Below are 15,596 nucleotides of genomic sequence, written 5' to 3'. Positions count from 1 at the left end.
CTAGTCCAACCCCACCTCCACTTTGTTTAGAATCCTCTAATTTCTGTTTTCACCTGGTCCATCCCATTCGTTCATTTTAAGAGCTGTCCTAGTCAGTATTTAAACATAACTGCAGAGCTGGGCCAGCCCAACATTTGTGTGCAGGAGGTCATGGTGGTGTTTGGGGACCTGGCTGCTGGGGGAGGTCCTGGCAGCAGACACACTGTGGTGGCACCAGCTGTGCCAGCAGTCCCAGCTGGAGCCAGGGTTTCATAAGGCTTTCTGCTTGTGTTTTCCAGGTGTACAACTCGAACAAGGACAGCCAGAGCGAAGGCAGTGAGTATTTCTTCTCAAGCCTGACCCCTGAGAGGTGGCTGAGCTGTGGGAAGGGTCAGCAGGAGATGCTGGGCTGTGCTGGGCTCCCCGGGGCTGGGGGGTGACAGGCTCAGTGTGGGGACCCCAGGGTGGCCCAGGGAGAGCTGAGTGTGGCACCCAGCAGGGACTGGGGGCAGAAACCTGCTGGTGGGACCTGGGGCTGTGGAGGGCAGTGCCAGGCAGTCCCTGCATCCCTCAGGGTGTGTCCCCTCCTGTCCCACACCGTGTCCCCACCCCAGTGGCACTGCAGGGGTCTGGTGGCCTCAGGACCTGCTCCTGCAGTTCAGCAGAGGGATCAGGTGGCACCTGGGACCAAGCAGCTCTTCTCTCTGAGCCAGAATGTGCAGGGTGACTGTGTCTTTCCAAAGGGGAATTGGAATAGAAATATAGGAGTGAGGAGGTCCTGCCTTGTGAAGATTGTCAACAAGAGCCCTTAAAAAAAATCTTTTTATTGTAGTTCAGGCAATCAAAGCCCTGGGTCAAGAAAGCACTTGTTTTTTTTCCTAGAGGAGCAGTTGCACCTGGTTCTGCCTCTTATGTCCTGTGTTTTAAAACCCCTAATTGAGCCATTTCCCAGCAGGTTGGATTTGCCATAATTGCAATAGTCCAGCCCCAGTCCCTTCCCTCCTTCCCTCAGAGCCAGGGTCAGGCAGGGCCAGGCCTGGCTTGGTGCTCAGTGCTTGGTTCATTTTGGTGCTGCCTCAGACACGACATTTTCATCTGCAGCCCGAGCATTTTTCTCTCAGTAATTGGTATAATTTGCAGCTAATGTTCCTCACACCCATTTCAGCCCCTGCACAAAGCAGTCTCTTCCCCCTCTGTGGTTTCTCCTTCCCTTTGATCCTCTCTGGCAGTGGCTGCACATCCATCTTTTCCTGCGTGCATCACCTGGCTCTGGCTCCCAGCTGATCCCAGCAGAGCTCAGTGCTGTGCTGAGCTGGGAAGGGCAGCATGGCCAGTGCCCCTGGGGTAGGAGCCCTGCTAGAGCAGCTCCTCTGGTCTCTTTTTCCCAGAGGGCAAAAGGAGTTTGTGGGGTGCAGAGCCCAGGCGTGGCTCAGCTCCGTGCTGCCCAGCCATGAGCTGTCAGTGCTCCATATCCCTGCACACAGCCCTGCCAGCTCTGTACCTGCTGGTTTGGCTCAGGAGACCATTTTGATGGTCTCTCCTAAGGAGAATGATCCTCCCTGTCTGTCCCTGTCTGTCCTTCCTGGTTCTGGGAGCAGGCTGGGACCCCTGAGCGTGCTTCTGAACCCTCTGCTTGGGCTGGGGCTGCTGCTGGTGTGGGCAGAGGGCTGGCTGCTTCAGCCTCATTAAATCCCTGCTTCAGAGCTCTGCCTGCCTCCCCAGGCTCTCTAAAATCGATTCAGCAGCTGGCTGGCTGCCAGCAGCCCTTGATCCAGGATCTTCCTATAAGGACCTGCAGCGGGTGTGGTGATGGAGGGGGTCCGGATGCAGTTCCTGACCCTGGGGCTCTCTCTGCCTCTGCGTCCTGCCTGCACTTCTGGGAGGCTGGGAGTGCCTCCCCGTGCTGTGGTGGCGCTTTCAGGACGCTGTAATTTTGCAGAGCTACTGGGTTTTGTGTCCTGCTGTGTGGCCAGATGGCCGTGGGCCTGTGGGTGATTTGTCTTGGTGTGCTGTGCAGGGGGAGGAGGCCGAGCAGAGGGGCTGAGTGGTGTCACTGAACCATGAGAGCCAGGGGAATTTAGATGCTCTAGTTTGCTAACCAGAAGGACTTGCCCTGCTCCATGGAAACAAATCCTCCAGGCCATTTGTGCTTATTGCATGGAACAGCACAAAATTCCTCCTTTCCCTTCCTTCCCACCATTTCACTCTCCATCTTCCACATCCACTCTTGAGTCCCTTTGGCTGCCCTGTCTGCTGTGCCCTTGTCTGGGTGCTCTGGCCCTTCCCAGCAATCACAATCATGGAATCACAGAATATTTTGGGTTGGAAGGGCTTTAAAGCTCCTCTCTTCCCCTCCCTGCTGTGGCAGGGACACCTTCCTCTGTCCCAGGTGCTCTCAGCCCTGTCCAGCCTGGCCTTGGGCACTGCCAGGGATCCAGGGGCAGCCCCAGCTGCTCTGGGCACCCTGTGCCAGGGCCTGCCCACCCTCATTGTAAAAAACTTCTTCCATTTCTCTAACCTAATCTGACCCCTAATCTTGGCAGCTCAGTGGTAGTTAGAGCCCTGAAAACTCATTTCTGGTAAGACTTGAAAGCTCATTCCTCTAGACTCTGCTTCATGATTTGCCCCCTCCCCTGTGGTTCTTATTTCCAAAATGCCTTTGGAAGAATTCAAGCCAGAGATGGTTGCATGGCACAGGAACGTGTGCTGGGGAGGCAGAGGAGCTGCTTTGACCTTGCAGTGCCCTGCCACACAGCTGGAGCCAGGCAGGCTGACAGGGCTGATTCAGCCCCCTGCCCCCTTCCCTTTACACTGATATGTCACATCAGTGTTGTAAAGGGAGGGAATTAATGGATTCAATAGAAATAATCTGCCAGGCAAAAATAGAACAGGATGAGAGTAATTCAGCAGCACTTGGAATGTGATGCTGCTGAAGGTCAGATGAGTGTGGGGTGTGGGCAGCAGCTGCTGTCCAGGTGGTGTGTGTCACCTGTGCTGACGTGAGATGTTCCTGGATGGATCCCAGGCTGGCCATGCAGCTCTTGGGCTCTGGGTGCTGCTGCTGGAGCTGAGCCTCACACCCTGCCCTGAGCAGGGAGGGCCTCAAGGGAGGCTCTTCCACTTGGCCTCAGCCAGGCAGGCAGGGACACTTCAGATTGGAACTCAGGGAGAATTTATTCTCTGGAGGGGCTGTCCAGCCTTGGCACATCTTCCCAGGGCAGGGGGGTCCCCATTCCTGCAGGGGTTTCACAGCCATGTGGATGTGGCTCTTGGGGACAGAGGTTAGTGGTGGCCTTGGCAGTGCTGGGGGAATGGTTGGACTTGGTGGCCTTGGGGGGGCTTTTCAAACCCAGATCATTCCATGGATCTGCCACCTGGACAGCAGCAGATCCAGATCTGCCTTTGATCTGGACCATGGCTGAACTGCATCATTTGGTAAATGACTGAGATGAAGAGCAGATGCTCTGAGAGAGGGGAAATCAAGCTTTTACAATGCTCATTAGACTTAACTTTAAGGATGAATAAAGGCACTTTGGAAATTTAATCAGATATTGTTTCTGGATATAAGTACTGCAAATAAATCCCCAACCTTTCCTGATGCAGAGCTTGACAGTGAGTGGAAGAGCTTGTTCATCTGCTTAGGGGGATTATGGCAGGTCACTTCATCCAGAGGCACTGCTGGGTCTCCTCCTCCTGCTGCAGGGAGGTGGGACCCCAGCCTGCCTGGCCGTGGGATGGTGGGCCCTGCAGGCTTGTGGAATCATGGAATCATGGAATGGGTTGGGCTGGAAAGGACCTTAAAGCTGATCCAGTTCCACCCCCTGCTGTGGGCAGGGACATCTTCCACTGTCCCAGGTTGCTCCAAGCCCTGTCCAACCTGGCCTGGGGGGTCCAAACATGCCAAACAGGCTAAGGGAAAACTGCTGGTCTGTGGGATGGGTTGGCAGAGAGCCTGAAGCAGTGATCAGCGCCACACAGGGCTGCCCACAGGTCAGGGTCACACCAGTGCCAAGCCAAGGCTGATCAGACCTGCTGAACTGGGTTTGCTGCAGCAAAGAGTTTCCACACCATGGTTTTGAGCTTCTCAGGTACCCTCGTGTTTATCAGTGGCCTGGGAATGGCAGCTGTGCCCTGCTGCTGATGGCACCTTGGGTTTGTGCTGAATCCATGCTGGGAGCCCCGAGGGTGCCCAGCAAAGGGCCCTGCAGCTTCTGGATTGTCCTCACGTCCTGTGGCACAGGCATCCTGCAGCTCGTGTGCTTGTGTTGGCTCAGCACTCCAGCCTGCTTGCCCAGAAAAACATAATGGAGCTGTTTTCCTTTGCACTGCTGTGGGTCCTTGTGCCATTCACCAGACAAAGGCCACCCCCAGCAGAGGACTCAAAGCAGGGGATTAGGAAGGGGCTGTGAGCTGGCAGTGCCCACGGAGCAGGGGAATGCAAAGGAGGGGAGCTGCACGTGCCTTGCAGAGGGCACTGCCAGCCTGGGCTCTGCTCCCTGCCTGCCCTGCCCTGCCCTGAACCAGCTGTGTCTCCCACATCACGGCGTTCCCTGGGGCCTGGAGCCCAGGGTGGCTTTGCCCACCCTGCCCTCAGGGGCTCCTGCCCTGTGGAAGGTTTTCCAAACCTTTCTCTAGGGAGGAACTAATTTTCCATAACAGATATCTGGCTCTGGGCTGTGTTTTCCAGGCAGTGGTGGCAAGCTCTCTGTGGGGTGAATTTTTCCAGCAGGTGTTGGGGTCCCTGTATTAGTAATTCCTTGAACCTGGAAGTGAAAACCTGCATTGGCATGGGTGAATTGAGCTGTACATCCCATTAACTCTCATGTTTTAGCTCTCACTCTGGGGCAGAGGCAAGACACCTTGTGTGCCATTTTCAGGGATTTGTTGTGTCAAAATGTCCAATTTCATTTCTTTCCAAGCAACCCACTGTCAGCTTTCCAGACAAATTTGGGTTATCTCACCTTGATCCTAAATTAATTTTGTCCATCTGCAGTGGTAGATGCCTGGCAGAGCCCAGGGCAGGCCTGCTTCAGAGGGATGTGGAGGCTGGAATGATGATCAGTGTCTGTGTTTGCCTGGCTTACAGCTGGTACCAACTGCTCTACTTGTGGTTTTTTACCCTCATTTATCTCCTGCTGGTCTGGGCACTGGTGCATTGCTGGGGTGGCAGGGATTCAGGAGGAGCCTGGTGCTCCCTGAGAGGGCCTGCCCTGCCAGCTGTTCACCCTGCTCTCTGCCCTTCCCCTGCAGCTGCCCAGCTGGACAGCATCGGCTTCAGCATCATCAAGAAGTGCATCCACGCTGTGGAAACAAGAGGTAGGGCAGCCTGGGGCTGGGCTTGCTCTGGGGCAGCTGTTGGCAGTGGAGCAGCTGCTTTCCTGCCCTTTTCATGGGCAGAATGATTCATGAGCCCTCAGACCCACGTCAGATGAGCCCATAACGTGCTGGGGCCGATGTGAGAAGCGTTTGCCCCACGGCTGGGCCAGCAGGGACTCACAGACATGGGGCAGGGTTAGCCACTGACACCCTGCGTGTGCAAAGGGGGGACAGGACCCAAGGGGGTGTTCACTTCAGCATCCTTCCTGCAGGAGTGCTGCCAAGCACGTCCTCTCATGTGGGATTCTGTCCCCAAAACCTCTTGTGAGTCTCCTTGTGCACAGGTGGGATTGTCCCAGCCCCGCAGGGGGAGGTCAGATGCAAAAGGCTCAGCCTGAAGAACTTGACACAGTAAAATTTTCCCAGATTGTCCTGGTTAAATGCAGGTCCTGCATGGGCTGCCATGGCTGTGGGCAAGGAGGAAAGGTGTCCTTAGATCCTTGTTCCTGAGCTAACTGGGGGTAACACTTCTAATGAAATAGGACAGGATACATGAAAACCTTGATATCAACCCCAAATTTTACCATCTTCTGTGGCTTTGTATTTGATAGGTGAGAAGGTTTTCTTTGCTATTTGAGAAGGCAAAGCAGTGAAAGAAATCTTAGCAGCTCTTGTGGCCTCCTGCTAACGAGTTCCTTGTTCTCCTCAGGGATCAACGAGCAGGGGCTCTACCGCATCGTCGGGGTGAACTCCAGGGTTCAGAAGCTGCTCAGTGTATTGATGGGTGAGTCTCTGGAGTTTTGGTGGGGGAAAGTAGACTGTGCTGCTTTGAAGCCTTGCCAAGCAGGAGCAGAGGGTCTTGCTGGGGTCCCTAATGGTGGTGACTGTGCCCTTAGGACCACGTGCTGGCCGAGGCTGGGAGGTCCTGGGCCCCGTGGGCAGGTCTGAAGGTAGGACTGCCTTCACCAGGTCCTGCTGCAGTCACTGCTGTCCTGCTCACACATGCTCTGAGTTCTGGCAGCCTTCCCAAATGCAAACCAAAATCTTCAAAGAAATAGCTGAAAGCTTTGGCTTTTCATCTCCTACCTGCTCCCTTGTTCCCAGCACCCTTTGAAATGATTTTCTCCTGGATGTTGCATGCTGCCTGTGGCTGTTCTTGCTTTCCCCACGGACTTTCCTGTGCCTGTTTATCTCAGTCTTGCCCAGAGTTTTCCAGCACGTTTGCCTTGTGACTGAGGCATTGGATCCTGCAGTTCTGGATGCTCCAAGCTGCTGGGTCTTGGCACAGCAGAGGTTTGCTCTGGCTGGGGGGACAGAACCATTTCAGCCCTGACCTCACAGGCAGCATTTCCATCCCACAGCTGCAGCCCTGGACCAGTCTGTCCATCTGTCCAGACATGCCTGAGACACAACAGTGGAAGAGAGAACAGAGCTGGGCTGGAGCAGGGCAGCTGCCCTTGGCCAGTCCTGTGTGATGCTGCTCAGACTTGGCAAAACCACAGATGAAATAGCTGTAGGAATAGGGAAACAAATGATTGCTAATTTGTTAGTGCCCCGTTGAATGTGTTTGTTACTCCTTGGGGAAAATGCGTGGCATTTCTGGTCATCTTCTTTCCCTTCACTTACTATCTTTCCTTTTCTACATGATTTCTTTTCCTTGTCCTCACAAAACCCCAGTGCTCTTTTCTCTGCGTATTTCTTCTTACAAAAGGTTTTCATCTGTTGTGTTTCAACATCTTTTCCTTCTCCTATTCCAATTCCTCCTTCTTTTCCCAGCATGAAGGTGTTCAGTGAGCAAGGCCCACGGTGGCTGTTAGAGCTGTCAGTGTTAACCTGTGGAAAACAGGTAATCCAGGTGACTGGAGCAGAAGGGCACAGCTCCAAATCCGGGTGCAGGGGACCTCTTTGCTGTGGCATTTGGAGAGTTCTCTGCACAGGACTGGTGACTGGTGCTGTTGTTGGAGGAGTTTGGCACAGGCTGGGGATGTGAAGGTGCCCTGAGGTCCCAGGGCTGTGGGGAGCCAGCGCTGTCCTGTGGCACACACGGTGGGCACGGGGACAGCACTGCTGATAGAAACAGAGTGCCTTGGTGCCCTGGGGCAGGTCCTGGCAGCTCCACGGCCAGGCCCTCGGGTGATCTCGTCACCACATCCCACAGGTGGCAGGGCCATGCACCCTGTTCTCCTGTGACAGAGGTGTCAGTGCTGGTGTCAGTCCCCAGGCTGTGACAGATGGCAGAACTGGCCTGGGTGAAGAGCTCTGTGGAGCTGGGAGGGATTCAGTCTTGGACAGCATCCAGCATCCATTATCTCCTCAGCCACTGAAGCCACTCAGCTGTCGCCCTGTGTCTCATAAGGAGGTGATAAATGGCTGGTGCTTTTCCTTTGTCCTGGTGTGTCCTCCTTGGTTGGTGGTGCTGGAAGCCCTGCAGGAGGCAGGGCAGGGCTGCAGTGGGACCCCTTTTGGGAATCCCCCATGCTGTCCATCCTTGGGGTGCTTTGCAAACCCGTGACTCCGTAATTTCTCCAAATAGCGGGGGGATTAAATCTCCATCACCCGCAGTGTTTGGGCTGTGTGTGAAGTCAGTGCCCCACCAAACGTGTCCCTTGTCAAACCCCATCTGTTCTCGCTGCCCTCGGGCTCCTGGTGAATGGAGGAGCCAAACTGTGCTCCCACTGTCAGGTTTCCCTTATATTTAGAAATGAATGTGGGCAGCCTTACTGCTTCACATACAGTTGAAATGGCAAAAAGATCGAGTTTCCCCGAGCTGCTGTCAGAGGCACTGCTGGGAAGGGCTTTGGCAGGGTGTCCTGCAGGAGGTGGTGGCCCCAGGGCACTGGCTCCCTGTGGACAGCAGGGTCAGGGGCAGCCCCAGCCCCTGGGCTGGCTTTTGGGGCAGATCTTTTCGGGGTCTGCACTGGGGTAATGCAGTGGGTGATCATCTCCCCAGCATTCACTGGTACCGTGTGCCATCAAAATGAGAACAAAACCCAACAAATAACCAAACTCTCATCAGTGGGAGCTCCCATGAGAGGGTTTATTGTGGCACTGAGGGGCCCCAGCAGGTCTGAGCTCTGCAGAAGGTGAGTTACAGCATCTGATCTGCTCTTTGCCACGTGGGCCGTAAGGGCTGGGAGTGGGGCTCCTTCCAGCCCCTCACTGCTGGGATGTGCCATCCCTGAGGCTCTTTTGGAAGTCTTTCCGTGATAACCACACTGGGGTGGTGAGGTGCTTCCCCAGGTTGTTCCCCTCACCCTGGAGAGATTTGTGAGAGAGGTCAGATCAGGGACTGGCAGCAGAAAGCAGCTCAGGGTCGGTGCTGTGGCTGTGGGTGCTTTTCCAGCCCCTGGTTCCACGTGGCCCCAGCTCCTGTGGAAGTGTGTCCTTGTGGGAGGCAGGGCTGGCACGACCCTGCCTGGGGGGACAGATGCTGCAGCTGCAAGCCAAGGCAGCAGCTTCTTGCAGACTCATAAATGTGAAGGTCAAGGGGAGCTGATTAACTGCTCTGAGCCTTTTCATGGGACCGACTGTGGAATTTCACCTCCTGTTCCATGATCCTGCCTGGAAACTGCTGGGTGAGCCTTTGCAAAGACACACTCTCTGGAGCTGCTTGTTCTACTTTGGTTAAAAAGTTTCTTGTCAAAAAAAGATGGAACTCCTGGGAGGTTTTGTTAGTTTTTTTCTTTTTTACTATGCCAAACTTATCTTGACTCCTTATCTTAAAATTCTCTCCTTGTAAAGGCAGTGCTGTAGGAAGTTTCCTGGGCATTGAGTCAGGAGGATGGAGGTCATTTGTGTGATTGCTGGGACACACATGGTCTTTGTGTGAATATGCATTTCTTATGTATTTACTTTTCCAAGCGTCTCTTGATGTTTTTTTTAAATTAAAATAAACCCTTTGCCCTGAGGGAAAGCTGAACTCTACTCACAGCATTCTTTTAAGTAGGTTAAAAATTGCCCAATGCTTACATGGGGCTTTAAAACTCAAAAGTGCATTAATTGTTGCTGTGAAGAGGCAAAAATCCCCTGAGCTGAGCCGTGGGAGCAGATGGTGTTAGCAGCTGTGGCTGTGTCACCCTGGCCCTTGGGGACAGTGGGAGCCCTGGCACCCAGGGACACTTGGCACTGCTGGGACCCACACCAGGGACCCCCACAGGGGCTTCCCTGGGTTTCTGCTGGGAGCAGGATCCTGGCTGAGTTTCCAGGATGGCGTTAGCAATTGGAGCAGCATCCAGGCAGGAGAGAGCAGCACAGGGGGCACTTCCATGCTGGGCTTTCTCTGGCCTTGGCTGGGTGCTCCTGGCCTTGGTTTGGTGTTCCTGGCCTTGGTTTGGTGCTCCTGGCCTTGGTTTGGTGTTCCTGGCCTTGGTTTGGTTGCTTCTGGCCTCGGTTTGGTGCTCCTGGCCTCGGTTTGGTGTTCCTGGCCTTGGTTTGGTGCTCCTGGCCTCGGTTTGGTGTTCCTGGCCTTGGTTTGGTGCTCCTGGCCTCGGTTTGGTGTTCCTGGCCTTGGTTGGGTGTTCCTGGCCTTGGTTGGGTGTTCCTGGCCTTGGTTGGGTGTTCCTGGCCTTGGTTTGGTGTTCCTGGCCTTGGTTTGGTGCTCCTGGCCTTGGTTTGGTGTTCCTGGCCTCGGTTTGGTGTTCCTGGCCTTGGTTGGGTGTTCCTGGCCTCGGTTTGGTGCTCCTGGCCTTGGTTTGGTGCTCCTGGCCCCAGCTTGGAGCTGTCACCATGTGTGACTCAGTGGTGTGCCTGAGCCCACTTCCACTGGCCCGGTGGTGGCTCTGCAGGGGGCTCTGCAGGTGGCTCTGCAGGTGGCTGTGGCTGTAGTTGCCAGCCAAGGGCTGGGTGGGGAGGTGGCTGCAGGATGATGATGCTGGCCATTGTGGGCAGGAGGGTCCCTGGGCCCTTGTGTCTTGCCTGGCTGTCACTGCTGTCACTGAGCACCTCGGGCTGCTGTGCCCGGTGTCCTGGCATGCTCCAAGCCACACTGCCCTGTCCTGGCTCGGGATGGAGGATTCCCTTTTCCTTCTCTTGTCCCATGCCACTGAGTTTGGCCTGTCCTGGGTGATGAGCCCCACAGCCCTGCAGACGTGCCCAGAGCTGGGAATAGCAAATAAAATGGGCTGTGATGGTCTCCCCACACAGCTGAGCTGGAATTGTCTTCAGTTTCCTTCAGTTACTGGTTTTTTGTCTTTTTCCATAGATCCCAAGACAGCCACAGAGACAGACACAGAGATCTGTGCAGAGTGGGAGATCAAGACCATTACTAGTGCACTGAAAACATACCTGAGGTAAGGAGAAAAGCCTCACCTGGCTTCAGGAGGGGTTTGGTGCTGGCCTGGGATTTTACTGCCTGTTATTGCAGACCCTTAACAACAGCACTTGTATAGAAACAGAGCAGAAACTGCTCTTAGGGAATTTATTCTGGCTTTCCCCTGGCTTTCCAAGATGATTGAGTCGGATCTGGAGAACACACTCAGCTCTGACAGATGCACATGTTATACAGACATGATTTTAAAAGCTCACTCTTGCATCCCCTGCCTTGATTTAAGCTTTTCCCTGAGCTTTTCCCAGTGGACTTCCACCTTCTGAGCATGTGGCAGAGGAGGAGGGCAGTGCTGTGTAAGGGCAGGGGCTGAAGAGCTTTCCCAGACCTGGTGCTGAGCTTTATTGCAGTTCTGATTTCTGTGTGTCAGGCGAGCCAGTATCATCCTGGGGATTTTCCCAACAGGATTGGGTGTTGGCAGCCAGCAGCATCTCATTATCCACAACGTGCTCCTACCTGTTGTGACCACAGCTCCTTGCTGTCAGAGGCTGTTGTGTGCTGGGTTGTGTTTGAGGGAGCACAAGAGAGAGCCTAAATCCAATTAGGGTGATAAGTGTAATTAGCCTGGTGGATCTCAGCCTAGAAAATCACAGAATTTTGCATGATTGGCAACCTTTGCTCCAGAGTCTGAACTGTTGGCTAAGCAAAGAGGAATGTGGGCAGCACCAGTGTGTCCCTCTGAAGGGATGCAGCAGTGGGAGGGGACAATGGGAATGGGGATTGGGAAAGTTTTATAACTAGGCTTGTTTATCTTCTCAATTTATTTTCAAACTTACTTGGAAATCATGGGCTCAGTAACACACTGACGCTGTGTTACTGAAGGAATGCTAAAATTAAAGATTAATTTAGTGGTGGATAAATCAAAGGTCCTTGCATAGATCTTACTCCTTCTGATGAGGGGAATTAATTAGAGTTGGTGTTGCTTAATTCTGCCCTTTTCAAAATGGAGCTGAGTTTATTGTAGGGGCAAAGCTTTCTCAGTGTGGATTGTGTTCCTCAGATGTGTTTTGTGCCTGTTTCCTTTTCATCTTCCAGAATGCTCCCAGGGCCCCTGATGATGTACCAGTTTCAAAGGAGCTTCATCAAAGCAGCGAGTGAGTTTGTTGGTGTTTGTGGCCCCGCTGCCACAGAGGAGCCTCACTGCCAGTGGCTGCAATCCCTCCTGCCCTGCTGCCTGCCCAGCACGCTGCTGGGCTGTGTCCTGGCCAGCAGAGCAGGGCTGGAGCAGGGCAGGCTGCTGTTGGGGGTGTCCAGGGGAGGAGGGAGCTCAGCTCCTGCAGCTGGGACCATGGGCTGCTGTTGTACTGCACCACGGTGTTTGAGGGGCTCCACACATCTGGGCTGTGTTTCCTTCACTGCCCAGGGGAAGGGGCTTTGCTGGGAGCAGGGGGTTTTCTGTGGATATGGGAGTGGGATGTCAGGAGGGCCCTGTGTCCCATGGCCACGTGCTGGCCTCCTCCAGCAGCCCCCACTTAGCACCATGGACCCAAGCAGCCTGTGGAGCACCAGCCTGGCCTGCACTGGGCACACTGACCATGGGAATGTGCCCATATTCCCATCCCTGGCATCGCTGTGGCTGCAGCCAGCCCTGCCCTGCTCACCGTGCTGTTCACGTGGCGTCTGCTCTCAGCTCGCTGCAGCATCTGCAGTGCCTGCTGTGGGATGGAGCAGCTCCCTGGGATGTGTGTTAGGCCTCTTCCCATAACAACGCCCTAATGTGGAGATAAATCATCTTCTATTCCCCATGCAGAACTAGAGAATCAGGAGTCCAGGGTGTCGGAGATCCACAGCCTCGTTCATCGGCTCCCGGAGAAAAACAGGCAGATGCTGCACTTGCTCATGAACCATTTGGCAAAGTACGTTTATGACTGATGTGTTTTTCTCTCCTTTTTTCCATTTCCTCTCAAAGTTAATAGTGGTGGAAAAGTTTCCTTGTGTGTGTGTGGTGTTGAGTCATTTCTGGTTGGCAACTGGAAACGCGTGTGTGAGTGAACCGAGGGCTGAGAGAGCGAGGGGGGCTGAGGGAGGGAGGGATGAGGGAGGGAGGGATGAAGGAGGGATGGATGAGGGAGGGAGGGATGAGGGGCAGGAGCTGCCCAGCCAGCCCCAGCCCCTCAGCAGCACCAGGAACCCATTCACTCCTGGGAACCTTGTGTTGCTTTTGATGGCCTGGAATGGGTTTGGCTGTCCAGGAGGCAGAGCGGAGGTGAAGCTCCTCACGTGGTTTCAGAGCAAACCTGCCATTGAAGGACTAAAAGTGATTTCTTTGCGCAACAAATGACTGCTCTGGGGCGTATTTGCTGCCTTTATGCACCCTGATGAATCAATATTTTTGTGTTACCTTGAAACTTTGCGAGGGCGAAGGAATGGGATAATTTTTCTTTTTTCGGTGGTAGAGCTGACCTGTAATTTCCCATCTTCTTCCTGCTCCTGCAGGTTCCCATGGAAACGTTTGATTAGTGTTTTAGAAGTGAAAGCATCATCAGGTGTTTGTGGCAGCCTCAAGGCTGCAGGGTTGGACCTGCCCTTGCTGTTTGCACCAGTGCTGCAGGAGCAGCAGGGCTGAGGCAGGACTGGGAAAGCTGGGGAATGACTTAAGGGGATAACTGCTTAGGAGGAGATCTGGAAGAATCCAAGTTATCTGTTTAAAAGAAAAAATAACAGATGATACTTGAAATAGGCTTAAACACAACTCCAGATGTTTTCTTGTTGCCAGGTCATGTGTCTGCTCCATGGGGTCCCTGGCAAGGCTGTTAGAAACCAAATGGCTGGTTTAGGTGTTGGTTTCAAACCTTCTCTGCATTTACAGCCTGAAGCCAAGGCCCTGTGGTTCCAGGTGCACCCATCAGCCAGATGGGATTGCCCAGAGAAGCTGTGGCTGCCCCTGGATTCCTGGAAGTGTCTGAGGCCAGGGTGGATGAGGCTTGGAGCACCCTGGGACAGTGGGAGGTGTGAGTGGAACTGGGTGAGCTTTAAGGTCCCTTCCCACCCAAAGTATTCTGGGATTCTGTGATTTCGGATGTGCAGGGGATCTGTAATTGCTTCAGTGTTTTCCATCTAAAGGAAAAACCTGGTGATGGAGTAGAGATGTGGAGTCAGGTTTACAGTGGGGTTTGTGCTGCTTTAGTGGGGAAGGAATTCAAACAAAACAAGCAGTGTGTGTGGTGGTGTGTGCTATTTTAAGAAGAGAAACAGCTCATATGTTATTTAATAGGAAAAAAATTATCTCAGAGAAGGGCAGGAAGCTGAGGAGCGAGAGCCTGCTGAGCTCTCCAGCCCTGGTGCCATTCCTGGGGGAGATCCTGGGCTGTGGAGGCTGAGGCACAGCCAGCCCCAGGTGTGGGCTCACAGCATCCCTGTGGGGCTGCTCCTGCAGCTCCTGCTCTGATCAGGAGCAGCATTCTGATCCAGGAACAGCATTTTGATCAGGAGCATTGCCCTGATCCAGGAGCAGTGCCCTGATCCAGGGGTAGTACCCTGATCCAGGAGGTTTGCCCTGATCCAGGAGCAGTGCCCATTGCCCTGATCCAGGAGCAGTGCCCAGTGCCCTGGTCCAGGAGCAGTGCCCAGTGCCCTGATCGAGGAGCAGTGCCCATTGCCCTGATCCAGGAGCAGTGCCCATTGCCCTGGTCCAGGAGCAGGGAGCAGTGCCCATTGCCCTGGTCCAGGAGCAGTGCCCAGTGCCCTGATCCAGGAGCAGTGCCCATTTCCCTGGTCCAGGAGCAGTGCCCATTGCCCTGGTCCAGGAGCAGGGAGCAGTGCCCATTGCCCTGATCCAGGAGCAGTGCCCATTGCCCTGGTCCAGGAGCAGGGAGCAGTGCCCAGTGCCCTGATCAAGGAGCAGTGCCCATTGCCCTGATCCAGGAGTGCCCATGGGGCAGCCATGTGTCAGCCCGTGGGCCAGGGCTTGTGTCCATCACTCTCTAAAAGAGCTGCTTGAGGCTGCAGTGCCACTGAGCCAGATTAAGGACAAGAATGGAGAGAAACCTTCACATCTGCAGCAGATGTTTGGAGAGAGGGGCCTGGCTGCCCCAGGGGGATGCTCCAGACGGGTGGGACCAGCTGGGTCTGCTGCTGCTGAGGGCAGGGCACCACAGGCAGCAGGGGCAAAGCCAAGGGCCTCTGGCTGCCCTGCCAAGCTGGGCTGCACTGCTTGGAGGGGTTTGTCTCATCTGTTTCTGTCTGGGTTTTTTATTTTAAGTAACGTATGAATAATCAAGATTTGCATGTTTATCAGATGAGCTAAAAAAATATTTCTCACAGTCTTGCTGTAGAGATTTCTGACACTAAAACCAGAACTTGGGCTGAGTCGGTCAAGTAAAGAAAGAGCCTGTTTTGGGTGGTTTCTGACTTCTGTGTTTTTGGGGTGTACGTGCTCTGCTGCACTAATGAGGGATGTGGGGCTCCTATAGTGATGAAGCTGCAGTTTTATTAGCAGTAATAAGACTGGTAAGAAAGCTGAAATGTTCAAAAATAGCAATAATTAACCACAGTATCAGACAGGATAAGTGCCTTGGAGGTGGTTCAGCAGTGCCCTTCCCCATGTGGAGGGTCCCGTGGCAGCTGGGGGCCACAGAATTGGGGTGCAGTGAGAGGGGCACAGAGAAGGGACAGGACAAATCTCAGGAACAGGCACAGACAGGGCAGAGGGCAAGGAGCATTTTGATAGACAATTATTTCAATTTCTGCCTCTTACTGCATCTCCAAGCCCATTTGTGCTGCCTTCTGCCTCGTGCCCACATGTCTGGGCAGTTGTTCACTGTGGCCCAGAGAGCAGGAGCTGTCCCCATCCCTGTTTGTTGTAGCTTTCCAGCCTGAACCAGTCTGGGATTCTGTGATTAAACCAATTTGTTTTAATGCCAAATAAGTCAAAGTGAAACAAGGTGCCTGTGGTGCTGCTGGGCTGGTGGTTGCTGTGCCAGGGAGAGCTGCTGGAGTGGAGCTGGTTGCAGAAAATTGCCATTTTTGTTAGTGGTGC

The 15,596-nt window shown here is 54.0% G+C and overlaps 1 protein-coding gene across 6 annotated transcripts in view; it reads left to right on the top strand.

The window, feature by feature from the left end:
• The window catches only part of ARHGAP26 (Rho GTPase activating protein 26), a 103,028-nt gene that overhangs the window by 50,352 nt on the left and 37,080 nt on the right, over positions 1-15,596 (top strand). For 4 of the 6 annotated variants that reach the window (XR_005952128.1, XM_041397607.1, XM_041397605.1 and 1 more), the window contains exons 12-18: positions 279-315; positions 5,230-5,295; positions 6,005-6,079; positions 6,192-6,245; positions 10,496-10,583; positions 11,654-11,712; positions 12,369-12,474. Coding sequence is in view for 5 of the 6 variants with exons in the window: in XM_041397607.1 (XP_041253541.1) it covers positions 279-315; positions 5,230-5,295; positions 6,005-6,079; positions 6,192-6,245; positions 10,496-10,583; positions 11,654-11,712; positions 12,369-12,474 (485 nt within the window). In the remaining variant the exon portion in view is untranslated. The remainder of the gene's footprint in view (positions 1-278; positions 316-5,229; positions 5,296-6,004; positions 6,080-6,191; positions 6,246-10,495; positions 10,584-11,653; positions 11,713-12,368; positions 12,475-15,596) is intronic. The other 2 variants (XM_041397608.1, XM_041397606.1) reach the window with 1 other exon arrangement.

The sequence above is a fragment of the Onychostruthus taczanowskii genome, unplaced genomic scaffold (genome assembly GCF_017590055.1).
Source record: "Onychostruthus taczanowskii isolate IOZ18803 unplaced genomic scaffold, ASM1759005v1 scaffold14, whole genome shotgun sequence".
NCBI classification, from domain to species: domain Eukaryota; kingdom Metazoa; phylum Chordata; class Aves; order Passeriformes; family Passeridae; genus Onychostruthus; species Onychostruthus taczanowskii.
The sequence above is the reverse complement of the archived record's forward strand: the minus strand, read 5'-3'. Positions and strand labels throughout refer to the sequence as shown.